The sequence below is a fragment of the Mus musculus genome, chromosome 4 (assembly GCF_000001635.26).
Source record: "Mus musculus strain C57BL/6J chromosome 4, GRCm38.p6 C57BL/6J".
NCBI lineage: Eukaryota > Metazoa > Chordata > Mammalia > Rodentia > Muridae > Mus > Mus musculus.
In genome coordinates, this window is record NC_000070.6 from 155,109,215 (window position 1) to 155,137,193 (window position 27,979).

At 52.8% G+C, this 27,979-nt stretch overlaps 1 protein-coding gene across 42 annotated transcripts in view; it reads left to right on the forward strand.

The window, feature by feature from the left end:
• Positions 1-27,979, forward strand: part of Morn1 (MORN repeat containing 1) — a 61,865-nt gene that overhangs the window by 25,572 nt on the left and 8,314 nt on the right. For 32 of the 42 annotated variants that reach the window (XR_003955040.1, XR_003955041.1, XR_003955043.1 and 29 more), the window contains 4 exons: positions 1,714-1,837; positions 2,203-2,375; positions 19,465-19,586; positions 19,669-19,751. Coding sequence is in view for 25 of the 42 variants with exons in the window: in XM_030253896.1 (XP_030109756.1) it covers positions 1,714-1,837; positions 2,203-2,375; positions 19,465-19,586; positions 19,669-19,751 (502 nt within the window). In the remaining 17 variants the exon portion in view is untranslated. Of the gene's footprint in view, positions 1-1,713; positions 1,838-2,202; positions 2,376-19,464; positions 19,587-19,668; positions 19,752-27,979 lie in introns of those variants that run through there. The other 10 variants (XR_003955047.1, XR_003955048.1, XR_003955037.1 and 7 more) reach the window with 2 other exon arrangements.

Sequence of the window (27,979 nt, forward strand, 5' to 3'; positions counted from 1 at the left end):
CCACTGCACTTTTTAACCTCACTTGTAATTTTCGGGATCTCTCTTTGCATCCTTGGCTGGCCTTGACTCTGCAGCAGCCCCTCCTGCCTCCGTCTTTCCTTCTCTTGCTCCTTTCTTACCTCCTGTGCTTCTGCGTTCACTATTGAGAGTAAGAACGCAGCTACCATACTCAATCCTCCACTCTCCATTTTGAGACAGGGTCTCTAACTCTGTGGTTGAGGGTGTGTGAGCTCCTGCTCATCCCAGCTACTCTACGTGCTGGGATTACAGCCTGGATCATAATAAATGTCCCAGTGTCCCTGACTGTTAATTCCAGCACCCTGGGTCAGTTGCAACTAATTTATTTTTCTCCTCATTACACACCATACTTTCCTGCATTCTTTGCATGCCTCGTAATCTTTGATTTAATGCCAGACATTGTAAATTTTACTGTCGAACGCCAGATATTTTTGTATTCCTATAAATATTCTTGAGCTTTTATCCTGAAGCATAGCGAAGTTATGTGAAGAAGGTTTAATCCTTTTGGCCTTGTTTTCGTGATTAGTCCAGCAGGTCTGAAGGAGAGAGCATCATCCAGTACCAGCTTTTCCCCAGGACAGAAGCAAGGCTCTCAGAGCACCAAGCCAGTTTCCTGGGACTTCTGTGTCTCCATATAGGCTAGTAGAGACGAGTATCCCCAGCCCTGTGAGTCCCACGTCTGAGTTTCCTTTAGTTCTTTCATAGCCCCCTGGAGTCTTCTCTCATGTGTGCTGTAAGCTGTGCTTGGATGTCCCTGAACCCTGCGTAACCCCTTCCCCGTATTTAACAGCTCTTTTTCTTCAGCTGAGTTTGCTGGGAGCAGCAGGTCTGAGCTAACCCTCTTCACTACTACCTCGAGTCAAGAGCCCACTGGGTCTGCCACTTTGTCTAAGCTTTTTCTCAGTTTGTGGAACCTGGCCACTTCCCCTGTGAAGCTGGAGATTCATCTCTGAGCTGTGTCAGGTCTGGGAGCTCAGGACCGTTGCTCCCCTCCATCACACTCCCACCCATCACTGCCACAGCCGTCCTGCCCTACCCACAACACTCAAGATGTCCCCATATATTAGCCAACACTTCTCTCTGCTGGGTCCTCCAGGTGTGGCCATGTGCCCTGCTTCACCACCTCTGTCTGCCCCAGAAGGGCACAGTGATCTGTGGCTCAGAAAAGACAGTACTGTCTGCCCCTCAGGCCCTGTGCCCTAGAGACCAGGCCCGTCAGCACGTGTGCCCAGTCAGGAAACTGCTTTTAGGGATCGGTTGCACACCAGGGCCTGTGTTAGTGACGGGAGGAGGAGGATTGAGGCTGAGCTTACAGCCTGTGGTCAAGCTGGAAGATGAGCACAAAGAGCAACTGACCAGCTGAGGGCAAGTTGTAGCACATTGACCCATGAGCTGATTAGGAAGAGACCCTCTCAGAGCGTGAAGGCAGTTGGCCAGTGCAAATGGCCTTCAGGGATCCAAGGCCCAGAGCTGGAGAGTCAGTGTCCAGGATTCAGGGTGTGGGAGCAGGTACAAAGGGGAAGATAGAGCTGCAGGAGGAGACTTCTGCCAGGCACTCGTCACGGAAGGGCAGTTATCAGCAGCACAGCACAGATGCCCTTCACCTTAAACCCTCCTCCAGCATGGAGCCCAGATCCACCCAGCCCCTCCTCACACAGTATAAGAGACATGCGTCTTGATTTCTTCCTTTGGAAGGTGAGAGTGGCCGGGTCCTGAAGATCTCAGCAGGAGTCAGATATGTGCAACTCCCAGAATACTCTGAGGTCAGCTTTTTCAAGATGGATGAAGACTACATGGAGACACCCATCCAGACCCCATTGTAAGGACGATACACCCTCCCTGGGGCACTGACGAGGTTAGGCTGGAGAGAGGTCCCTACATTCTTCTTGCCCAAATGTCCCATGTACTATAACTAGGGCAGGCCTGGGACACAGTGCCAACCAACTAGACTTTGAAAGGTAGAAACAGAAGCAGGTGGACTGACGGGAGTGAGGGGCCTGAGGGAGCTGCATGCCCTGTAGTGAGCAGACACGGGACATAGAAAAGAAGCCACTCACTGAGTCTTCTTTGGCCTTGGTCAGGGCCAGGGCATATACAGACTGTGGGCTGCCTCATCCCCTTCCCTCTGTCCCCCTGTCCTCGCTCCCTTGAACCTCATTTCGGTATTTGATATCTCCTTCCTAGTGGGTTCCAGTGCATTTCCTACCCCCTGTCTGTGCCCATGTCCTGGGGGCCAGAGCCTGGGTCTACTGTGGAAAGTGCCAGAGCTGACCTGCTACTCTCCAAGAGAGACTCAGAGCCTGTGCTGGACTCAGGAGCCTTCCATGGCCAGGGAGACACCCTCAGCATCCTGCCAGGTGAGCGGGTCATAGCAGCAGTCAGGGGTATCCAAGGGAACAGAGACCTCGGAACCTGAGTGTGTCAGTGACAAGGCACGGTGGCCCTGGGTGAGACATGAAGCTTGGGTACATACAGGCCTGAGCGGCCATCAGCAGAGAAAGTATAGCCAGCTGCCTTTACAGGGCCAGGGCGGGATAGGGCTTCCCATCCTGGGTGATCCTGTGGCCTGCATCCTTACCACACAACCCCAGCAGCTATGGGGTCTGCAGGGCAGCCTGTGGTCCTAGGCAGGTCAAAGCCATGGGACCCAGCCTAAGCTCAGCAGTACAGATGGCTGTGGGTTCGTGGCCCTGTCTGGTCACAGGCTGCCTTGCTTTCCGGTCAGTGTCACTTCATGTGTGTTGGTTCACATTTCACTGAGATGTATGTCCTGGTTCTCAGCCAGGAAGGACCTGTACCCTGGCCAGGTCCACCAGTTCAAAGCCAGATTTCCTTTGAGTTGTTTGAGAATTATTCATGCAATTGAAGTTTAATCACTGCAGTCTGTTGTGCCTGGTGGCATTATGTTCTCTTACACTCTGATATGTCACAAATACTGTTTATGTCTTTTTTCCTTGGTTTTGGTTGTTTTGAGACAGGCTCTCTCTACATAGCCCTGGCTGTCCTGGGACTCACCGTGTAGACCAGGCTAGCCAAAAACTCACAGAGATCCACTGCCTCTGCCTCCTAAATGATAGAATTAAAGGCATGAGCCACCACTGTCTGGACTCTTTGGGGCGCTTAACAGGAGTGAGAAGGTCCTGTAAGAGGGTGCCTTCCAGGCAAAATCACACCTTGTGTTTAGGACCCTTTGTGGACTCTGACTCAGGATGGACAGCCAGGAGCCCCAGTCCCCGGCACTGGGATCCTCGCTCTGGCTCTCAGGCAGAGTGCAGACACTAGGTCAGTGGTTCTCAACCTTCCTAAGGCTCTGACCCTTTACTCTACAGTTCCTCACATTGGGCTGACCCCCAACCATAGAGTTACTTTCAACTTCATAACTGTAATCTTATCACTTATGAATCCTAATGTAACATCTAGATATGTTATAATATGTAATATTGGATATGCAGGATATCTAATATGTGGCCCCTGTGAAAGGGTCATTTAACCCTTGAAGGGGTCACAAGTCACATGTTAGGAACTGCTTCCCTAGGTGAGTAGAAAGGCAAAACCAAGTGTTAGAAAACTGTAGCACCAGACCCGAAACCAAGGGCAGATGTGGCATGGAGCCTCATAGTTCCCCACGGGGCTTCTATATAACCCTGGAGTAGTTAGCGGTTGGATTCTTAGTTAAGTTTTGAAACAATCTTGCCATGTAGGCCATACAGACGTCTTCCTCCTGCCTCAGCCCTGCTAGTACTAGAGTTACGGGTGTATGCCACCCAGAATTCCTGGCTTTTGCCAGGGTTTGATAGAACATTTCTGGTCATTACAAGTATACCTCAGACGTGTCTTTCCCACCTGCCTGTTGCTTCACTGTGGCTGCCAATGGAAGCCAGAGTTCTACCTCGCCCCCACCCCTTTGTCCTTGCAAACTACACACAGCCCTAAGTCGAGTCCCTTTCTTTGGGGCTAGTACATATCTTCGATCACCAGGTGGCTGTCCAGTCACGTGGCTACCCTGAAGATTCCATTTAGGCTTACTCCCACCCTGACACAACTCCCTCACAGAGTGTTCCTGCCCCCAGGTCTGTTCTTGCCTTTTATCTGCCTCAGCCCAGGAACCTTCACGCTGGCATTGGGCAGAAATGACCCCTCCCTCCATCCCTCCCTCCCTCCCTCCCTCCATCCCTCCCTCCCTCCCTCCTTCCCTCCATCCCTCCATCCCTCCCTCCATCCCTCCCTCCCTCCCTCCCTCCATCCCTCCCTCCCTCCCTCCCTCCCTCCCTCCCTCCCTCCCTCCATCCCTTGTTCTTCTCTCTTCCGATGGCTTAGCCTCTTCACAGGCTAGAGCTTCCTGTACTCTAACTCTGCCCCATGTGCTATCCTGGCTGTATAGCCTTGTGCCCCCGTCCCCCCCAGCAGACCTCACTCATCTGGCTTGTCACAGTGTCACAGACTGTCCTACCTGGCTTGTCACAGTGTCACAGGCTGTCCTACCTGTTGTGGTGCCTATGCTCTCCCGAGCCTTCTTGGGTTCATGCCAAGGCTTCTGGGCCCCATGGCCCTCCACGACACTCCTGACAATTGCTGATGGCTTGTGCTCTCTGCAGTTTTGTTATTCACAGGGTAGAGGAAGGACAAAAAAGGAGAATGGTGCGGTGAAAGGTCAAAGTCTGGGCAGCACACACCTTGGGGTATTCCCCAGAAATCCTGCCAGGTCAGCAACATCTCTGACGAGAGGATTGTCCAGACAGCCATCTTGAGAAGCAGCAAAGGCTGCAGACCCCCCACAGAGACACAAAGCCTGGGGTGGGGCTCGTACTCTTTCCTTATGAGCAAGCTACGGGCTCCAGAGGCCAAGCAGACCCTGTGTACCCATGAACAGAAGCCATGCTGATTTGGCCTGGGGGCCTGGCAGATCCAGTGAACCCCAGGAGGCAGCTTAGTCCATCTCCCCCTTCGTCTGTCTCCACCTCAGTCATAGGAGCAATTTCATGCTGCATTGGCAGAATAGTTCTCATATTTCTGCATAAAAATACTCACTGGGCGCCACGCCTTCTGCTCTGAGAGATTTTCAGAGCCAAGTACTGCTGTCTCAATGAAAACCAGGCCCCAGAATTCAGAACTTGTTCTATGCTGCTGAAAAGTGCCTACCCTGTCTCCTGCAGGCAGCTTCCCAGTGTAGCTCAGAGTCTATGTGATATTATCATAGGACAATCTAAGAAGAGGTTACACGGGGGCACAGGGGTCTGCAGCACACTCAGGGTTAACACAGGAGCCAAGCTTACTTACCAAGGGTCCCAGGGACCCCAGCACACTCAGGATTAACATAGGAGCCAAGGCCAGGTTCGACGTGAGACCTGTGAGGTGTTTGTCACCTTGGGGTCTCAGGGCACCCAGAAATCACAAAAAGTATGAGTCTCCTTTCAGAAGAACCACGAAGCTTTGAATCTGATACCTGAAGTCTGATATTGACCTTGGTCATTCTAGGCAAACACTCTGACTACACCCCTGGTCACTGCTCCCCGTTAGGAGCTCCTGGGGGGCTGTCCAGCACCCCTGGACCCGGCTGTGAGAGCCTGGATGCCTTTTCCGTTTGTCTAACTGGACTCTGCTGATTCTGTAAAATGAGGTCACCAACCTCCACAGGCCACGTGTACGACCATCCTACCCCTCACCGTGTATAGGAGGGCTAGGTGAGATAGGCGCACTTAAATAGACCGAACCAAGGTAGCAGACCAAGGGTCCAGAAAATAGCTTTCTACCTATTTCTACCTTCCTTAAAACTTCCTTGCCCAAGAGTCTCATGAAATGGGTAAATCTTTGTTCTTTGCTCTGTCTGCCTATCTGTCACAACAGATAGGGTAAAGGGTCCAGAATTGGCCCCAGTAGGCAGTTTCAGGCCCTTGGATCCCACTGGGAGCTGAGCTGTTCTCCAGGCAAGGGCCCATGAATTTCCATCCTTCTGCAGGAGTCTGTCAGCCCCCAGGGGCTCCAGGACCGAGCAGAGACAGTGCTCTGCTCTTTACAGCTCCTTCCATCCTTCTGCATTCTTCCATTTGCGTGTGATGGACCCAGATCTCTGGCAGGAAAGTGCAAAGGCTCAAGCCAAGAGGGACAGCAGGAGCCCAGGAGAGGCGGCTGTGCTCCCCTCACCTGTCCCCCAGCCCAGCCCTGCCAGTGGTGACAAAGTAGAGCACACCCTTGGAGTGCGTGCCATCCTTCAGACTTACCCTTCATTTCTGTGATCCATCTAGACAGATTTACTGTACTACTCATTTTCAAACTTCGATCCAGTTAAGCTAGTTTTCCTGCTTGATATCAGCATACCATCCAAAGCTGCCTTTTCTTTCCAGGTACTCTCTCCTGTTAGTCTGCCTTATACCCAGTGACAAAGACACCCTGACTGCTCTGCCCCAGTGGTCCCAGCAGAACTTTCAGGGCCCCCACCTAGCATCTCCAGTTTCCTAGTCTGGCCTGGAGCTCTTCAGAGAGTGGAGGAGCCCACTGACCACTTGCATCTCCTCCCTAGACTTTCTGCAAAGCCTTTAAGTCACTCCAGAAGCTTAACTGTCCTGGGCAAGAGCAAGGTCTGAAAAAGAAACCCTCCACCACGCAATGAGCGCCCCTGTAGCTGAGAAGCCTGAATGTCGCAGCTTAGAACACAGCCTGGGCTGCCAGGGGCCTGGCTTCTCCCACATCTGGGGCTGCCCCTAGAGCCCCCTCTCTGGGTTGGCAGGAAGGAGGCATCCGGGAAGGCATGCCTCAACCTGTGACAAGGAGCTAGAAGGCAAGCCCTACACAGAAGTGCCAAGCTGTGCCTAGAGATTCCAGCCAAAGCAGTTTTATTGTATAAAGGGAAAGTGGACCAGGGACTGTGTCCTTAGAGTGGACTTGAGTATTTAAAAACTAACAAACAAACAGAAACTGATCATCTTGCTCTTGTCCCTGGCATGCCTTTGTTCTCTCCCTGGGTCCCTGGTGCCAGCATTCTCCCTTCTAGGCAGATCCTTGCCAAGGGCCTGTGAGGCCACCTCCGGCCCTGTGGTTTTGAATGCTATGTGAGGGACCAAGGGGCAGCGAGAGCTCAGAGCCGCTTCCTATGCTGGACGGGAAGGGGCCGGGTCCCATGGGCCCTGTGGACAGGAGGTCCTGACTCTGTGTTTGGTCATCTCAGGAAGTGTCCACTTACCTCTAGACAAGTCACCAAGGAGCAAGGCAGAGACGAGCCCACAGAGCTCAGTCAGGAGACATTAACTGTGTGAAGGCCGCGTGATGGGGATGGGCAGCTTCACGGCTCTTGTTCTCGCTGAGACGCCTTAGGGCACATAAGACACCACAAGAAGAAGCCACGCACACAGCCAGAGACAAGGGTGGGTCTCATCCCTCCCCCCCACTCCCGACAAATACAGCTTTGCTGTGAGCCAGATGAGTGCTCAGGGTGAGATACGGCTGCTGTTACCAAACAACACAGTAGTAACTTCCTCTCCACTGGTGTTTGCTTCTTCCTCATACAGAAGCCAGGGGCAGGGGCAGTCTGTCACCAGCCATGGAGCCCTGGCTCCCTGTCTTTTATTCTGCTCTATGTCATTTTTGTTTACCATGGCGTGATCCTAGACGCTTCTGACATCATGCTAAATCTTATTAAACAGGAAGGAGAACATATGAGGGGCAGAACTCAATCATATAGCCACATATCTGTCACATAGAGATAAGCATAGTGTGCCAACAAAGATTAGGCTCCATTGTTAGAGAAGAAGGGGAAACTGGACACTGGGCAAGTAGAAATTCCATCAAGGTACACCATCCATGCTGCGTACACAGGTGGATATCGGAGACGCTCCCCGTCACCACTTTAGGCACAGACTCTGGACCTGTGACAAAGGCTTGTCCCATTGTGACTCCCAAAGCCCTGCAGCCCAGCCTCTAACACCCCAGACCGCGGGGCTATGATGACAACGGGCTTGTGGCTGTAATAGCACTGGTAGTGAGCAGGCCAGGCGGCTGCTTCTGCCAAAGCAGCAGGGAGCGTAGAAAGGGCCACAATGGCCTCAGCTGACTTCGAATATGCAGTTTTCCAGGTTGACCAGCAGTCTCTGCTTGGGGTCATTGATGTGAGAGTGAGGGGAACAAGCCACCTAGCCCACTCCCACCATGTACTCCCTAGAGGACAGCATGTTCACCCAACCTTCCGTTTCACACCGTTGGGTGCCAAGGGGTTTCTGTTTGGAGCAAACCAGCCTGGAGGTCAGGCTGCCCTGAGGTGGAGCAGAGAAGGAGACTGTGGGTGAAACACAGAGCACACATGAGTCAGACCTGAAACTACAGCAGAGCGGGAGGCAGCACACACTTTAAAGCAATTACAGTGTTTCAATGTGTTCCCAAAGCCTGAGGCCAGCAGCCATTGGTAGAGGGAGTCCCATCTCCCAAGGTAGGAACAGCCCTGCCCCTCTACAGACAAGTGGTGCCCCCAACCTCCCCTCAGTTCCTCTGGACTAAAAGATAACAGGCTTACATGTGACACAGTGGCCTGGTGAGAGGGAACTAGACACAGCTGGCAGGAGGGGCTTCAGGAGGCGTTGTCCCTGGGTGGCGGCTACTGATTCCCCAGAGAGCTTGCTGCCCACGGAGACTGGAGTCAGACAGCCATTTTATCCCCACCTGTAGGTAGACTTCTTAAGGTTTTCTAAGCATGTGCCAGCTACCAGGTCATTGAGGCCACTACTCTGAGGCATCCCTGGCCTTGGCCCACTGTGCCTCCAACTGGGACTCAGGGTCTCAGGTTTCCTTGGTCTGGGATTCCAGACAATTCAGGAAACAAACCCTCTAAAAACTCACGTTTCCACTTTCACAAACAATAAAACGAAGAGAGACAATACGCTCTGCGTCGGGAGCCCTAAAGTCAGTAATAGGTAATTGCAAAATATGGTATTTCATTATTCTGTTGGTATGAAATATTTCAGTTGTTTCAATTGTTTTTAAGTTTCCAGTAGACTATTTGCATTTCGATGAGCAGAACCGACAATTCCTAGGCGTGGATTATTGCCAGATATTGCAAGTCCTATTTTGGATAAATTACAGCACCCAGATTTTAGCAACAAAGCACATTGATTTTATATTCAAAGGGCTTTTTATATTTAGTCTCTTAACCTTTTGTAATTCCCACCCACAGCTTGAAGCGCAGAGCCCTTTGTGTTCCTTGTTCTCGGTGGGGCGTCTGCCGCGCCCCGCAATTTGGGCCCATTGACTCATGCGGCAGGTGCGGATGATTGCGGGTGGACACGGTGGGTGCAGGCTGCTGATTGCAGGATGGAGAGGTGGGCTCTGGGCCCTGTGGCTCAGACAATCCCTTGCAAATTAGCTTTGGGAACTTAGAAGAGCCATTGCAGTAAGAGGTCAGATTTCTCTCCTCTCTCTCTCTCTCTCTCTCTCTCTCTCTGCCCCACATCTCTCTCTGTCACTCATGCACAAAACCATCCTGCTGCATGTTTCCAATTGGTCTGAATGGTCTCTCTTTTTCATGTGTTGGATAAATGATTTTGAGTATTCATTGAATTTGATCTGTGAAGAATCAACTGTTACTGTATGGCAATTTTAAAAACCAAGGTGCCCTTTTGTCACTAATTCAGTCTTGCCAATAAAGTGGCGTAATGTCTAGCAGAGAATTTCTGGAAATTTTCATCGCCTCGCAGGGTGACACTGCATTTTAATATTAATTGTCTGTGGTTAATTACCGCAGAATAGCCCAAGAGAGCCATATTTCTAAAGTGAAGTTTGTACTATAAATTCTTTTGTAACAAATTATTATATAGAGGGAAAGTCCCGGAAAAATATAATATAAAAATATGTATTGTTTCCCATACCAAGGCAGCGATGGAAGTGGAAGTTTGCTCAGATGCCAGTCTATGCAGACACACAGAGGGCTTGTGTGCAGGGTCCCCTCTTGTTAACCCTGAGTAACTTCAGCCTGCTGTTTGACATGCAGGCAGGGTGGAGGGGGAGGACACCTCTGCTCTCCCCCACCCCCAAGACTCAGCTGCCCCTTCAGCGTGACTTCGTTCTGTTTTTCTCTTGAGTAAAGTTAAATCTCTATCACTGTCTCCCTCTCCTAGGGCTTCTTAGTTCTCACAGGTTCTCTCTTTTCACATATAAAAAGGGGTTTAATTCTATTTTTGTCTTTATTTATGGGAAGAAGACGTGTTCATGCTGTGGCATAGATGTGGAAGTCAGAGCCCAGCTATCCAGCGTTGGTTCTTTCCTTCCACTCTATGGTTCCAGGGGATCAAACTCAGGCTTAGCAGCAGGCCTCTACCTGCTGAGCTATCTCACCTGCCCCAGAGGTTCCCTCTCTGTCCTAAGCCAATCAATCCTAAAATTTTTTTTTTTTTTTATAATAAACAATTTATTTATTTAATACATTTGAGTACACTATAGCTGTCTTCAGACACTCCAGAAGAGGGAGTCAGACCTCATTACGGATGGTTGTGAGCCACCATGTGGTTGCTGGGATTTGAACTCAGGACCTTTGGAAGAGCAGTCAGTACTCTTAACGGCTGAGCCATCTCTCTAGCCCCCAATCCTAAAATTTTTAAGTCTTCATAATGAGGACATATCTGGGATCTGGGGCCCCTGTGAGCACGGAAGAGAGAGCCTAAGTGGCATAAAGAAGGCTCACTGCATGGCTAGAGTAGATCCAGAGAGTCCCTGCCTTGAGAGCCCTGAGGCAAGGGGTCAGATATGGAAAATGAGACCCTCAGAAGCCAAAGGGCGTTTGAGTACAGCACCTGAATTATAGGCAAATGTAGACTGGATGTGGACCTGTGTACCTGTGTACAAACAGCTGGGCCTGTGAGCAGCCCCCACCGCAAGAGCAGAGAGCAGGCCCAGCACCCGGTGCTGGAGGCTCTCACACTGGCTTCATGAGAACCTGTCTAGAGGTGAGGCCCGGCAGAGCTGGATGGGAGGTGAACCAGTAAGAGTGTCTGCCAGAGGTGGGCGCTCCAGCCACATGGGGCAGGCACTGCAGGCCAGCCTGAGACAACTGGGCGTTAAAATGAAGAACGACCCCGAATTAGAGGCCACTGAGTAGTGTGCCTGAATCTAGAAGAAGCATATCTGGGATATCATGGAAGGCTAATGGCATGTGGCATTTTATGTGGCCTTGGAGCCCCATAAAACCCTGCAGAGTCCAAGGGAAAGAAATAGTGGAGCCCAGTAGAGCTTGGAAGCTGTCACTGTCACCAAACCCCAGAGTGGACCCTTAGTAATTTCACAGAACATCCGTTCCACTCAAGAATGGGAGCAGACCTGAGGCCACTTTTGCCAAAAACTCACAGTCTGCCTCTAACTATAATAGGACCTGTGACAGACAGACTTTCCCCAGAGGGCGTAGCCTGGAACTTTCATAAGTCCCAGGGTCACAGCAGTCAGGAAGAGGCCACGGTCTCTGGCCTTGAGCTCCTGTCATGGACAGGTGCTCTGTGAGTTGCAGTGGAAGGTTGGGAAACCTTAGGGTAATTGCAGGCCCTGATATCGGCTGTGTCTACAGCTGTCTGTAGAACTGAGACGCTTTATCTTGATGGACTTTTGCTGTACTAGGGATGGAAGCCAGAGCCTTGCAAATACCAGCACACAAATACCACTGAGCCACACCCCTCGCTCCCCAATAGCTTTTATGAGTAAAGAAAGAAAAGACCTTCCTCCCCTCCTACCTGCAGTTTCCTAACAGCCTGCAGTTTCCTCCCCTCCTGCCTGCAGTTTCCTAACAGAGCCTGCAGTTGCTGGGCAGGTTTGAGCAGCACCTTTGCAGCCCTTTTGTGCCCATCCGCCCAAGCATGAGGAAGCTCACTGGCCTCTGTAGCCATGGTCCACAGTAGGACCGTGGGCAGCTGGGCAGCCTTAAAGAAGCCTGGTTCTTCCCATCTACCTTTGGCTCCACTGTTCTGTTTTGAGCTGGACATCTGAGTCCCCCTAGCTCTCAGAACCAGGAGGCCTCCCCACCACTGCCAGAAAGGAGGTGGTGGCATGCTCTACCGTGGTACAGGTCTTCTGGGGCAGCAAGTCAAGGCAGTGAGTGGCCTGGGGCAGTGGCCCTCTCAGATGGCCCCATCTGCACTGGAAGCATTGCATCTTGAATGGTAGATAGTCACATGTACGGTCACTGCACGGGTGGCCCTGCTGACTCTGCTGTCATCTTCTGCTGACTGTGCCAATGCAGAAACCATTCCGGGGCTGGGCGGGGCTGAGAAAGTAAGTATGGTCTGCTCCATGGAGGACCTTGGTAGAGGCAGCAGGGACAAGCAGAGATCTCCAGACCAGGGTCTGTCTCCATGGGAACAGTAGCTCCCTACTGCCCCAGGCCTTACAGTCTCATGCCTGCTGTCTCAGGAGACCCGCAGGGCTGAGATCGCAGTCTCCTATGATTCTAGGCCATTCTAAAGCCCTCCCACCAGACAAGTAGCAAGGTTGCCTGCATCCTGATCAGCCTTGAGGCCAGTTTTATTGCATTTCATTTTTAATTTTTTAGATAGGATCTATGAGGCAGGTGGTGGTGGAGCATGCCTTTAATCCCAACATTCAAGAGGAAGAGGCGGTGGGGGGAGGGGGGGTCTATGAGTATGAAGCCACCCTGGTCTACGCGGAGCAAGTTCCAGGACAGGCAGAGCTATACAGAGAAACCCTGTCTCAAAAAACAAAAACAAAATAAAACAAAACAGGGTCTGTGAAGTCCTGGCTGTCCTGAACTCAATCGTGTAGACCAGGCTGGCCTTAAACTCATAAGAGATTCCCCTGCCTCAGCCTCCTAAGGTATATGCTGTGTTAACCCAGCTTCAGGAACAGAGAGGAAGGAAGTGAGAGAGAAGCCAAGTCAAGGAGAACAGCTGCAATACTGACCTCGTGGCCCCTTCTTGCCTGCTACTCCCCATAGCCAGCACCCCTTGTCACCTAGCCTCTCTGCTCTCTTTGAGTGCTGGCATGAGGTTGGACAGAGTGGGAACCCTAGCCATTCCTAATCCCGTGATCAGAGCGCTGTTCATCTGTGGCCTTGACCCAGGGCTCTCCAGTCAGTCTCTGCTCGCTCCAGGACTGTGAGTATCCAGTCAGCCCAGGGTCGTAAGGGTCTCATACTCCAGGCTACAAGCCACTTAGCATGAGGCAAAGTTTCAGGAGGGCTTAGTGGACACCCAAACTTGTATCTGGGCTGGCTTTGCTGCCTGCTTTTCTGCTCTTGCTAACCAACCGGCTGCCCCAGACAGCTGCCGCTTCTGAGCAGAGCGAGCTGCCTGCAGATGAAATGTGATCAGGAACCTCACATAAGCAGGCACCTGGGACCCCCATACTAGCTCCTCCTGGCCTGGGGCCCTTCCAGCATCCCCACAGGGCCTGCTCCCGTCCCAGTGGCCCAGCCTTGCTGTTTGACTGTATACAAACAGCTTGGCTGGGGAGAGCCTCCTGAAGGCGAGGAGTGGGCGGGGGTGTCAGAAACAGACTCAGAAAGAACCTCGAATTAGCCCAAGTCTTGGAAGCTTGCCAGCAGCAGCCCGCCGGCTTCCCTGTTCCAAGGCAGTTCTGACACAGAGCTCCAGAGGCAGGCATGGAACAGCCGCGTGCCTGAGGCTGCGAGTTTCACAAAGGAGTTTCCAACCAGCTTAGGCGTGGCACAGAGCGTGGGCTCTTCAGAAAAAAAAAAATTAAAAAAAGTCACATGGGCAGGCAGGGGCTCGTGCCTTTTACCTCAGCACTTGGGAGGTTGAAATCGGATTTCAAGGCTGGCCAGTGCTCCATAGCTCTAGACCACCTGGGCTATAGAATGAAACCCTGCCCTTTTTTTTTTTTTTTTTAAAGCCACCATGAAGAACTCAAGCAGGAAAGTCACTCCAGTGTTCACACTCTGGGTCCCAAGGCAAGCTCTTGAAAAACACTCAGAGTATGGGAAACAGGGCCGTAGGTAAGGATAAGTTCCACTCTCTGTGCTTCAGGAACGCAGGGAGACCACACTGGGTCCCTCCTGGGAGACAAGTGTTGAGTGCAGTAAGGATGGGCTCTGCGCAGCCACAGCACCTCATGGCCCCTTTGCCTCTCCTGCCCCCTCGAGCATCAGACATGCATGTGGTACATAGGCAAACATGCAGGCAAATACCATAACACATTAAATAATAAAATCTCAAAAAGAAAAAAAACATCAAAAACTGGCCTATGGGGAGAGGGAGCAGGGCAGGGGTGAAGCTAGATACTGGCGTGTATTTTCCTACACATTAAATAGCCATTTACACAGATGATTCTCCATCTAGGCCCCCTAGCCCCAGGTCAAATAGTATAGCCTCAGGAGGGGTCATGTGGCATGCAGACACAGACATTGGCCCTCCAAAACTGAGACAGTTCCACCTTAGTGACCAGACAGATGACCTGTAGTAGTGACTTCTGGTCCATTATGACACAGCATCCAACACAGGCAACTCAGAGGAACAAAGTTTTATTTTGGCTCATGGTTTTCAGGGTTTCCATCCATGGCCAATTGGCCCCATGCACTTAGGCAAGATGTTGTAGCAGCAGGAACACATAACTGAGGTAGGTGGTCTTTCCATATATTAGTGTGTGGTGGTGGCAGGCGGAGCCGGAGGTGCTTGTACACAGCTTTTACTGCACTGGGCATCCAAACTCAAGTCCTCAGGCTTGTTCAGCAAGTTCTTTACCCACTGAGCCAGCTCACCTACCTCCATCTTCACTTCTTGATGGACAGAAACCACAGAGTAGATTAGAGGCCTGATAGAACTTTCACATCTATGCTCCAGTGACCTGATATAACCTTCAAATCTATGCCCCAGTGACCTGATTCCCTTCAGAGTTTCTTCAACCTCCCAAAACAGTGCCACCAGCTGGAGACTGTGAGAGACATTGTAAACCATTCCTCAGCCCAGCCGGAAGTAAGAACAACCCATAGGGCAGGTCACCTGCAGAGCAGTGGGGCACTCGGGGCCCTGTGGCCCTGTGTGCCTGGGCCTGTTCCCCCACTTGTAAAGGGGGCAGTGGGTGATCCCTGGGTGTGTGCAAGCTGTGTAAGAAGTGCTTAATCAGACTCTGGTCCTGGAAGCCTCCGGGTGCCGCACGTGATTGCTGGCCCGTGGAAAGCTAACTAAGGAATCTGAGAGCTAGAGGGCTGCGTGCTAGGGAGGCCCGTGCAGAGACTGGATAGAAATCAGGCACTGCTGCCCACTGCTCTAGGGGTGGAACCTCTGTCAGCAGATGGCAGACCCTCCAGGTTAGCTCCAGCCACAGCCAGGCCAAAAGAACAAGAGCATCCCTCGATGATCAGGGCAGCCATACTGACGGCACAGAAGCCCTCACCTGGACACCTGGGCGGTTGTCAAAACCCAGGGTGCCTGTCTGGCCCTTGGTGGGATGCACAACTCCTCTAGGTGTCCTTTTGATGGGAACCCTACCGCCGCTAACTTACCCAGGCCCTGCACTGTTCCTTGGCTAATGGAGTGCACAAGGAAGACTAATGCCCTGTGTCTGGTCACCTCCAGGCGAGCCCACTCTGTCCCCTCGGGGCTAGTAACATTTGAGTTTTTTAATTCACTTAAACAAAGAAAATATCTCAGCCTTGGGCCTGTGCTCCTCTTGGCGAGCCCTGGGCCCAGGGCGGCTGTTTCACGGTGAGGCCTGTCCTCTCCGTCTTGTTTATTCCTGCAGTTTCTCTGCCTTCTGCCTCCGTGTCCTACACAGGTGATTAGGGAGTCTAATTGGTTTGCCTGTAAAAAAGATAATTAATTGGTATTTCCTTCACAGAGAGGTCAGGCTGCCTGCTCTGATCCCTAGCAGAGCCTCTTCCCTGACTCCAGCCCCCTCCCTTGAGGTGGTCCAGCAACCTTTATCTTGCTGATAAAGTCATAATTGCCACCAGCACTGGCAGGCCTTAGGGTTGGTTTCCAAAGATTAAGAATCCCATCCCTGGGCCCTTGGATTGGGGGAGGTAAGCAGATGTAGCTCCAGGGCAGAGGAGCCTCCAAAAATGTAGCAGAAATATCCATAAGGCTAGGTAGCTACAAATGTAGCAGAAATATCCATAGCACTCGGTAGCTACAAAGTATCTGCTGTAAAACCCTTGCCCCAGAACTGGTGAAAGTGAGAACCCCAACCCCACAGCCCAGGGTGGTCTCTCAGCTGCAGGGATGGCGTGGCGTAAAGTGTTGTAATACCTCTCCTGCAAGTGACTGACTCCCTGCCCCTCTCCCCGCCCCCACCCGAAGCTGTCCAAGGCTGGAAGGCAGACACTCCTATTGACAGCACTGTTCCCCTATCTGATAACAGCTCAGTGGCTTATCACTCCTCGGCAGTAAGATCTTAAGCCTTGAGGAGGCTTTTGCCTTATCTCTCTTATGGACCACGTTTGCAGACTGGGTGGACACAGGTGAAGTGGTTGCCCCAGGGTGAACTGAGTAAGAGGGACACACCACAACCAGAGAGATTCCCGGCAGCTGGGGCAAAACTGGTCAGGACATCCCCAGGTGTTACCTGCAACAGTCTGTGTAGCATGATGGGAAGGGAACACCAAGCCCTGGGGACACAAGAGGTGGCTGGTGAGAGGGACTCTAGGGCTATCTGAAGAATGGGTAGCCTCAGGGTGCAGAGGGGAAGGGCTCAGTCTGAGGATTGAGGAGGGGGTTGCTCTGTCTGAACCAGTCTTATGCTGGGGGCAGGGGTGAGAAGTGAGTTCCAGGGCAGCCTGGGGACAGAGAGCCCAGGTGGGACCATCACAGCCTGGGCTCAAGCACAAGGCTCCAGAGTTGCCCAGGGAGCAGAATAGTGAGAAGAGTGGGGACACGGGACTGGACAAAGGCTGTTTCTCTGTTAAGGGGGAGGACAGGAGTTGTGTCTAGAGGCTCAAGTGCTTGTGGCTGTACTATGTGGATATCCTGGGACAGTGTGTGTCTATTGCAGGAAACTGTGTATCTGCTCTCCCAGGGGTAAGGAGTTGGGGCTGCGCTGAATGAATGTGACACTCAAGAAGAGAGAGAAGGGGGTCTGCTCAGAAGAACAGAGACCAACTTAAGTGAGGGGTACCCGCAGCAGGGCCTGGTGTGGTGTGGGGCTGGGCAGTAGCCAGTGATGATGGGGTAGGACAGGTGACAGTCAGGACAGGTGACTGTCCCCCCGAAGCCTGGGTGCAGAGGGACAGGTGACAGTCCCCCCTCCCCTTGAGTTTGGGTACAGAGGGACAACTGACAGTCCCCTGAAGCCAGGGCACAGAGGGACAGGTGACAGTCCCCCAAAACCTGGGTACAGAGGGACAGGTGACAGTCCCCTGAAGCCTGGGTGCAGAGGGTACTGACTGTGTTCTTATGAAACCTGGGTCCTCATCCGCCGTGGACAAGCCATGGACAGAAGCATACATGTTCCTGGGCAGCTGAACTGTCAGTCAGCTTCACCTCACACTTCTAAGAGCAACCAGCAAGGCCTCCAGCTGGCAGTCCTGCCAAGTGGCCCCTTTCCTCCAGGGAAACCGCATACTTGTGGGTGCCTCTCTCCCCTTTCCTCAGCCATGAGTCACCCCTCCTCTAAGAGCTCCCACCAGATACGCACAGGGTTAGTATAGGGGGAGCAGCTGAGGACCTTGGGTGGCCTGCCTGAACACCATCCCTGCAGAGCAAAGGCCTGTTGAGGCAGCAGTCTGTTATGCCCCAAGGATCAAAGAGGCAAAGGCAGGAAGTGAAGGCCTCTCTGACTTGTAACAAGTGTTGTGGCCTACCAGGCAGCCTTTCTTGGGGCAGGGAGAGGTCTGCCACACATCCAGACGGCCTCAAGTGCCAACCCTGTGTAGACTGAGGAGCTGGACTCCATGTCATCCTTCCCATGAAGCATTGTGGTTAGCATCAGTAATGGGAATGTCCTGTTGTCATGGCTACCGTTCATCTTGTCTGAACTTGCAGTTTCCAGCAACAACATGGCAGCAGGGAGGTCATCAGATGAGCGGCACTGAGCAGCTGCTCTGGAGGTGCCAGCTGGCCGCTGTGACTTCTGGAGAAGTCCTTTAGCTGTGTGACCAGAACCTCCTAGCCCGAGGGGTGCAGACATTCATAGCCTTGGACCCATCAGATCCTGCTGGGTCTGTACACTACTCCACTCCCTAGAACCAGTACATGGCCAGTCAGAGCCTGACGTACAGGGCCACCCAGCAGTCACCCTAACTGTGCACAAGCCTCTGAGATATGAAGACAGAGCTGGGATCTTAATGCCAAAAGTTGCTCCTTTTCTTTGTTTGTTTTCTTTGTTTTTTTTCAAGACCCAGTTTCTCTGTAACCCTGGCTGTCCTGGAACTTGCTCTGAAGGAGGTGGCAGAGCACAGCCCACATGGTCCTCCAGTGTACAGAGAGCTAGAAACCACGTTGTCAGCATTGCGGTTCCCAGTCACTGCCCAGGACATCAGTGGTGCAAGGCACAGAGCTGCGGGGAAGGACGTTAGCTCAGAAATGCCCTTGCATAAGAAAAAGGTTTTTATTAGTGCACCATAAGACAAAATTAATACACCTCTGAGAGAAATAATTCTCCCACCTGTAATCTGGAGATATTTCAGAGGCCCAGCTCTTGCAAACCGGGGCTCTGGGGAAGGGACATTAATGTCTCTGGCCCCAGGGCCCTGTCTAACACAGAGATGAAAGATGCTCCCCCACTCAGCCTAGTCCCACCAAGGAGCCGGCCAGAGTCTTCCTATCTGAAGACCCCTTTTCCTCAAAGAGACATTGTCTTAAGGCATCTCAGCACCCTTAATGATGCTGGCCCAAACTGTACCCCCTCTTCGAACTGCCCTCTGTTCTACCCTTGTCTTCCTGCCTTTGCTGTGCAAGTCTTTCATGAAACACCCCATCTCCTCTGTAGCTCATCTGAGGCTCCTGCTCTAGCCAGAGTCCCCCTACACACACACACACACACACACACACACACACACACACACAGACACCATCTTGGACCTCTGGCTCTTAGGAGGTCACATCTCTTCTCCAATAAAGAACCTTCAGGATAAGGGCCATTGGAAGGACCCTGGAGCTTAGTCCTACAGGAAAGTGGACTGTGGTGTGCTATGTGTTTGGGAAGGACCACCTGTCCACTCTGACCGTGCCTTGCCACTCTGCTGCCCCACCCACGCTGCCTGCTCTATAGCCCTCTTCGCACACTCCCTTCCACACACTGTCCTATCCACTCTGCCCGGCCCATGCTTCTGATCCAAGCTCCTCTTGTCTGCCCTGCGTGTCCACAGTTATCTCCCAGCCTCCACACTTCCCTGTCCACACTCCTCTCTCTTTTGGGCTAGCTGAGAGAAATACCCAGGACAAAGGTTTGTCCCCAGCCAGGCTCTGCTTCGTGCCCCCCGTCCACTCACCCGATGACAGTGAAACTCTCCGTCTGCTCAGGGTTCACAGGGCCTCTCTCTGTTTTATTTTTCCGGGTAAAACTTCCGCCCAGCCAGGAGACACAAACCCTGCTGTCAGCAAGTGGACCACGGCTGTGCCGAGTTTGTGGACATCCTCCTCGGAGCCCCTCCGCCTGGCATGCAGCCTTACCTGTTCCTGCCCGGCACGCTGGAGGTAGGCCTCGAGGCCATAGGGGGATCTGCTTTACCACCCCAGGCTCCTCTGAACCTTTTCTCTCCTTCTGCCTGACCCACAGAAGACTCTCGGCAGGCCTAAAGGTGGCCCAAGTTCCCCAGAGGTGCTGCCCACTGCCCAGGAACCTCTAAAAGGCACCAACAGGTAAGATGTGCACTAGCTGGGGTCTGCCGCAGCCAAGCCCCGGCCTTTGTCACCTACCTTTGGCACCTTAGCTGCCTCTAGGCCTGCCTCTCTGAGGGCACCATGGTGAGGGGCCCTGCGAGGTGAGGGTCAGGAGTTGTAGGGCGTCTAGGAAGACAGACCACATGCCCAGAGCCTGTCACCAGAGAGTGAGCCTCCGAGTGCAGCACCCATGTCTCTATGGCTGATGGCCACTCTCTAAGTAGCTCACCCAGTAAAAGCCCAAGGGGAACAAGAGAGTGCTACTGTCCTCTTGCTGCAAGCCCTACACCCCAACACCAGGTGGAGCCCCAGGAGGCCTGGTAGCAGGGTCCAGGGAAAGGCTACAGGTCCCTCAGAAGTAGTTAGCACTCAACAATGGATATATATCAGGCAGGGATCACTGGAGCAGGTGGGGCACTCAGAGAATGGACATGTTTTCCCAACCTTCCATGCCAGGGTATGCTGTGCGTATACCCAGTCAGGCGCCGTAACTAGCCCCCTGTCACAGGAGAAGCAGCTGAGGTATGAGGGCTTACCATTCAGCAATGGCCCTCTTAAATCAAGTCTGGATTTCTGTCTGACAAATCTGAGGGCTGCTTGTCACCGTGAGAGGTAAAGAGACAGCGTGTCTGCCGACTCAGCAGGATGTGGCAGCCAGCGCCACCCCCACTGCTCTAGCACCTATGAGCCATGGCATGGTAGGTACCTTGTAGAACACCAGCACCCACATACCAGGTGTTCCGCTAGTGAAACATGTGGGGTGTAGGCCTTATTGGACCTAGTTGGAGCATGAAGTCCTAACAGTTCCTGAGAGACTAGCCAGCAGGGCTGGCAAGAGCCAAGGAGGCCTGTGGACTAGAGAACATTGCTCCTGAAGTAGCCAGGAGAGAGCTTAGGAGACAGGTGAAGGGTGCCTGCAGTTACCAGCCGGATCTCTCGGGAGATTGTGGCAGCCTTCTTCCCTATGCAGAGGGCAGGAGCCCAAGAGTGTCCTGAGAGAACTGCCTTAGTGTGGGGCTCACACGAAATGCCCAGCGCAGGGCCAGAGCAGACTGACCCAACAGCAAGGCTAGAGAGAAGAGCTGTGCGTGCTGGGGCTGGAAGGAGGGCCTGTGGCCTGCCAGAGCTGAGCTGCCTGCTGGCGCTCCTGCAGCAGGATTGCTCATCGGTGACGCAGTGGGTGTAGGACGAGCCAGGAACACTGGAGGCTGGTAAAGTGCTGGCAGACTGACAAGCCTTTGATGCCCCTTAAAAGGCGGCACTGGGACAGAGCCTCGTACAGCGGGAGATGTGTCCCGTGCTACTCTGAGTCAGGGTCTGTGAATCGACCACGGAGCGTGTTTGTACAACAGCCAAAGCTGATTTAAAAATATAACCAAGATCTGGCTAGTGTAGAGCTACCATGGGCCCAGTGTTTCCTCCTAGAGAGGATATGAGAGCTGACAGTGAGCACCAGGGTCATTTACGTTTGCTACCTCAAGGCCCAGGGTGCTCTGCCTCACCCTGTGGAGATCCACTGCCAAGGCTGTCAGGAACACGTTTCTTCCTTCAACCAAAGGCTTTTGTTGCCTCCTTCAGAAAAGATGGAAGATAGCCAGGCCCTTTCCCACCCACCGCCCACTAAGGAGCTCTAAGGTGTCTGGAACTAAGTGACCACAGAATAAGAATCCTGGACCCCAAGAAGCAGCCAAGTCGTGTGCAAATGCAAAGTGGCCCATGTGCTCAGTGTGTGCTTGGGACCCTGCTTGGCCTGTTTTCTGTATTTCCTCTGACAGCAGAGTGTTCCTGGCTACAGGCAGTCATCAGACTCCACCTTCCACTACCGAGATGAAGGTCATTCTCCTGGGAGCCTTGCCTCTGAGCAGCCGCGGGTCTCCTGTTTCCAGAATATTGAAACACCAGGGCGAACTTTAAGATTTTTTTATTCGTTTATTTTTGAGATAGGATCTAGTGTAGCCCAGGCTGGCTGACGGTTGTTGAGGGTGACCTTGAATTTGCAATCCTCCTGCCTCCCACTGCTAAGTGTTAGGGTTACAGGCCTGCACTGCCACCCCTGGTTTATATAGTGCTGGGAATGGAACCCCGTGTGTGTGCATAATAGGCAAGCAGTCTACCAACTGAGCTACATCCCAGAGAGGCAATGTGGTTAGAGCAACTGTCATCTATACACAAACCTTGGCCTCATGAAGCTCCCCAGCCACCTCAGTACCATGTTCTCGGGGCCATGAGGTCTCTTGTCTCTTCTGACTTGGCCACCCTTACCATGCAAATGCTGTCTTCTAGGAATGCTCACCTCAAGGCATTGTCCAGGGCTCCTCAGTTCTGTCCCCTAAATACCTCAAATCTCCTGTGAGAGTTTGTCCCTTTCCCTAGAAAGAATGTGGGAGCCTTGGGCAGGGTCTGTCCCCACTTTGTCCCCAGGACCTGTGGCAATCAAAGGATTCCATCCTCCTCCTGTTGTTCAGTTATCAGGTCCTTAAGTCCTTTGACCTTCCAGGATTCTAGGACACCTGTCTTTTCCAGAAGCATTGCCTAGCCCTGCAATCTAGGAGGGCTCCAATATCTTGGTTTGCACTGAAGAGCCCAGTAGCCTCATGGGGGTGTCCTTCTGGCCTGATCCCCTCACCTAAGTAGGGCATCCTTGAGGGCCTCAGGCTAGGTACGGGGAAGAGTGAAGGCCACCAGCTGCCGCTCTGTATAAGGAGCCTGGCTGGTGAGCCTCTGCTGGACTCCTGAGGTCTGAGCTTGGAGTCAAAAAGACTCAGACCAGACCTGCAGTGCTTCCCCTCCCCCAGTACTCAGAGAGCGCGAATTCAAGTGTTCCTCAGCCCCCGAGTCTTCTGTCATGTTGGCACCATATCACCTCTGACCCCAGACTACTCAGACCTAGCATGGGGCCCCAACCCCACCTGGTTCTGCCTGTTGGCCTACTGCTGCCCGGCTACCGGGAACACCTTGAGGATCTGTGACCCAGCATTTGCCATACTTTGTGCCCGAATGTTCTTACCACTCCCAACCACACAGAGACACAGCCATGGAGTTACAGCTGTCCCGAGCAAACCCTTGCTCTGGTTCTTCCAGGGATCTCCAAGAGGGTCTAGCTGTGATCACTTGGGTCCCTAGCTTTCTAGTTAGTCTCTAGAGAGAGGTAGGACCGCAGGGCTACATCCCCTGTCCCTGCCTAGCCCAGCTGGACTGGCTGCCATGCCTGGTTCATAGTTCATAACCTTCCCTCTCTCCTGGCAAAGACTGGAGTCTGAGGCCAAGATGCCAAGGAGGGAACAGTTTCAGCCAGCTCAGGTATGCACATTTCAGACATCACACTGCACACTGACTCAGCCTGCCAGGCCTGAGGAGAAGGAAGCCCCTCACACTTGCTGGAAGATGATGTCTGAACTGGAAGCCACTACAGCCCCCTTGGAGCCCTCCCACCCTCCGCCCCTCAGCATAGAAACATGGCTCCAACGCCCAGGAGGCTTGTAGGTGGAGAAGCTGAGAAGTTCAGACAGCTGTCATCCCACCAAGAGTGACCCAAGAGTGATCCTGTCGATGGCATCAGGGGTGGGCCCAGGCCATGCTGGGACTATATCTCTGAGGGCACACCTGACTCCACACTACAGTCTCCGAGTTAGGGTCTCAGTTGCTGCAATGAATCGTCATGACCCTGAGGAGGAAAAGGATTATTCAGCTTATACACCTTCCACCCCACATCACTGTTTATCACTGAAGGAAGTCAGGATAGGAACTCACACAGGGCAGGAACCTGGAGGTAGGAGCTGATGCAGAGGCCATAGAGGGGTGCTGCTTACTGGCTTGCTTATCATGGCTTACTCACCCTGCTTTGTTCGTTCGTTTGTTTGTTTTGTTCTTGTTTTGTTTTTCGAGTTTCTCTGTGTACCCCTGAGTGACCTGAAATTCTATCTATAGACCAGGCTGGCCTCGAACTCATATAAATCTACCTGCCTCGGCCTCCTGAGTGCTAGGGACTAAAGGCGTGTGCCACCATGCCCGGTCTCAGTCTGCTTCCTTATAAAACCCGGGACTACCAGCTCAGGGATGGTACCACCTACAGTGAGCTGCCCCCACCCCACTGCCCGCCAATCACCAGTTAAGAAAATGTCCCACAGCTAGGTCTCACGGAGGCATTTTCTCAATTAAGGTTCGATCCTTTCAGATGACTCTAGCTGTGTCAAGTTGACATAAAACCAGCCAGCTTTTACCCTTATCCCTTTGGCCTGCACAAAATACTCTGGGCTTCTGGGTGCTGGGGAGAGACTGACCCTGGCCACCATCCGGTGACTCTTGAAACCTCAGACAGTCTCATTGATTAGATTTGCCTGAGTCAGACTCAGCAGTCACTGCTGTCACCCGGAGGCTTCAGACAAAAGGAAGAAATGAGGAAGGAGCTCTCCCCCTTTGCAGAGATTGAGAGTGACATGCCACCCTGTAATTTCAGAGCATGGCAGGGGAGCCAGGGGTCTGATTTACATAAGATACAGGGCTTGGAGAGCCTGTTTGCCTCTTAAAACTCCCAGGCATCCTTCTAGAACATCTCATCCCAATACAGATATGTCCCTTTGTGCTCCCTAAAAACGGGTGCTTTGGTAGGGACCAGAATGCATAAGATCTCAACAATACCAAGCTTAACATGAGCAGGCCCTGTGGGCACAGGTTGGTACCTGCCTCACTGCTCTGGCCTCCGGCAGTCACGGCCTGTGGGAAGCTCCCCAGGTCCTGTCACCTGTGTACATAGCAGTGAAGGAGACCAGCAAGTACAGAGCCTGTTCCCTGAGTGCAAGGAGCTCTTGCCCTCCAGACTCCACTGACTCACTGCTGAGGCTGGCGCTAGGCCTGGAAGGGCTGGACAGCAGGGAGGGGTGGGGTCCTAAAAAAGGTTTTTTGTGTTCTCAAAGTCTGGTCTCTGCCTTAACACATGGGCACCCAAAGCCAGACCAACACTCTTACAAGGAAGGAAGGGGATTATAGATGGGTACACCCACCCCAGCACCAAGGTCAGGCAGGCAGTAGGTGCCCGTCGGTTGGTCCTGCAGGCACCTTCTGCAGGCTTTCCTGGGAGTGAGCATGTTTCCGTCCAGGGCCCCTCGCCGCATTCCTGCAGAGACATTCCAAGCATGTTTTGGAATTTCACTACATGACAAAGGGCCCTGTCAGTCCCTGCACGATATGAAGTCGTGTCAGCTGCAAAGGATGGACTTGATTTAATAAGTGTGGCTGCGAATTTGTCCAGCCACACATGAGCGTTCCACAGAATCAATCGGGGAAGGGCTCCGGTTACACTCCCCCCAGGAACTCTAGCTGTATGCCTTGCGATGGAAAGAATGCCTATGCCTGCAGCCCCACCAGTGAGGGGGCTGACACATATCCAGCCTCTGGTAACGTACGCGGGAAGGCCTGGCAGACGACCTCGGGCCTGATGGCACACTGGGTCTCTCACCCGCTCACCCAGTGCCTGACACATGCTGGAGGCTGTCAGGGTCCCTCCTCCCTCCTCAGCTCTGAGGGAAATGGTTCTAATTAAGACTTTCATGATTAGTCATTTAATCAGTCATTAGGCCAACACAGATGGAGTCAATTAATTTTTTTTTATATATACTTGAAAAGATAGTTGATGACAGGCAGCCCTCTGAGCTGGCTGTAGGTGGCCACTGTGTACCTAGCACTGGACTCTTGTCCCCCTTAAGGAAGCAGCAAACACTCATGGTAGGGAGGTGCTGGAATCCTAGACTCCCACCTGCCCTGAACCTGGGTCTTCTAGATGGTGCCACAGGCAAGGCTGCCTCACAGCAAGCCTATGAGCAGCCTCCAGCCATAACTCAACAGTACCAGGACCTTTTGGGCAAGAACCCACTGGCTTGGAGCCTGAAACAGTATGGTGCAGAGGTGGCACTGAGCCCTGGACATATTCTGACATGCTAAGGCAGCCATGCATCCCACAGCCAACAGAGACATAGCACCCCCCCAGGTCCATAACCCAGTAGACTCACGGCCTCAGAGGCTCTCGCACGCAGCCATTGTGTGTAGGACCCAGTGAAGGAGACCGCCAGGCTGTTGGGTAAGGATGAAACATAGGGAAGTGGTCTCACAGCGCCTCACTGCCCACTTCGGTCCCTGCTTATCAGATCACCCAGCCTATTGATGTCATGATGCTGCAGGCCTGGCTCGCCCTGGGGCTGATTCTGAGTGCATTTTTGGGCACCTCGCTCCCCTCTGCTTCCCATACAAGCCGGGTTGGGGAACTCCGGGGAAAATGCCTTTTAATGATCTCTAATAGACCCAGATACTCCCAAGATGTGGTTGTGACAGTACAGGCACCTGCCTGTTCCCTTCCCCGGCCCTTTGCAGCTCACCTGTGCCCTCCTCCCTGGATACTGAGTGTCGTCCTCCCCCCCCCCAACCCCCGTCTGCAGGATGTATGCTTCGTGGTTGATGCAGAGCAGTGGACCTCACATTAGCCCTGGGTTGAGGTCCCCATAACATAGCTGCAGGGAACACGGGGGTGCTCTGACCAGGTCTGCCCCAGGAGGAGGATCAGCACCCCAGAGATGAGGAGCCCTGTGTGGTGAGGCCCTTGTTAGGCACCGCAGTGAACGCACAAGGTGAACTAGGAGTTATATCATGTGACTGTGAGGCTGCCTGGGCCCATATGGCCTCTGTCACCCAGCTGCCTGCATGAGCAGCGGGTGTCTTGCTCTGCAGAAAGCCCCGGGGAAGGAGGAGAGCTGAAGGGACTCCTAGGTCCCTCCTTTGTTCAGGACGTATATTTTTTAAAAGTGTGTGCATGCTTGCATGTAAACTTGTGAAATTGCTGGCACAGCCCAAAAGAGGGTGTCAGATCCCCAGAGGTGGAGCTAGAAGATGGCTGTGAGGCACCTGGTGTGGTGCTGAGAACCAAAATTCTGGATCTCTTGCAAGAGCAGCAGGTGCATTTAACTGTTGAGAGCCATCTTTCCAGCTCCCTCTAAAAAGTTTGAAGGACTGAAAAATGAGCCCTGTGCTGTCCAAGAAGGAGTAACAAACTGAAACAGGTGTGAGGGCTAGGCAGGAGCAGCTGGCCTGGATGTGCCTTTGTCCTGGGTCCTGGCTCCTGGCACCCTAATCTCCCCCACACAGCAGGCTGTTTCCTGCCTGTGCTGGAGCTGGGATAATGATCCAGGCAGAATGCGCACAGGACAGCAACCTTAACCCCTCACGTGCCACTGTCAAGGGCCTCTTCCCCAGCTGAACAGGTATCCCCCTCCAAACAAAGTGAATGAACTGGGGTTCCCGCCTGAGACAGGGCGCAGGAGGGTGAAGACATTAAGCCCCTGCTCTGTGGCCTGGGGAAACATGCACAACTATCCATGGCTGCCCAGAATCTTGGTTGAGCCCTCTGTCTGGGGCCTCATGGGAGTGGTGCATGACCAGCCTGGCCTGTGTGCTGAAGTTCTTGCCCTGGCCTGTATCCAGGAGAAGGGTCACAGGGTTGGAATCAGCACCCTGCCAGTGGGAGGGCACACATCACTGACCAAACTCTCAAACCTCCATTCCTTTCCTTAGAAACTCAGTGACAGCTTCAGCGTGTGTGTGTGTGTGTGTGTGTGTGTGTGTGGTGTGTGAGTGTGTGTGAGTGTGTGTGTGTGTGTGTGTGTGGTGTGTGAGTGTGTGTGTGTGGTGTGTGAGTGTGTGAGTGTGTGTGTGTGTGAGAGTGTGTGTGTGAGTGTGTGTGTGTGTGTGTGGTGTGTGTGAGTGTGTGTGTGGTGTGTGAGTGTGTGTGTGTGTGGTGTGTGTGTGTGGTGTGTGTGTGTGTGTGTGGTGTGTGTGTGTGTGTGTGTGTGTGTGTGTGTGGTGTGTGTATGTGGTGTGTGTGTGTGTGTGTGTGGTGTGTGTGTGGTGTGTGAGTGTGTGTGTGTGTGTGTGTGGTGTGTGGTATGTGTGTGAGTGTGTGTGTGTGTCTGGTGTGTGTGAGTGTGTGTGTGTCTGGTGTGTGCGTGGTGTGTGTGTGCATGTGTATGGGTGTGACAGTTCTAATTTGGAACTTTGGCTTGGAGTCTCGGGGTTATAGAAGCCCTGGGGCTCATATCCAGTGTGGCCTAGGCTGTATCTTTGGAAAGCTGCCTTTACAGCATCATGGTCCGTTAGTGCAGGGACGTGGATGTACCCAGCGTGTAAGGACCTGAGGACAGAAGCACCTGGAGGTTCAGATGGAT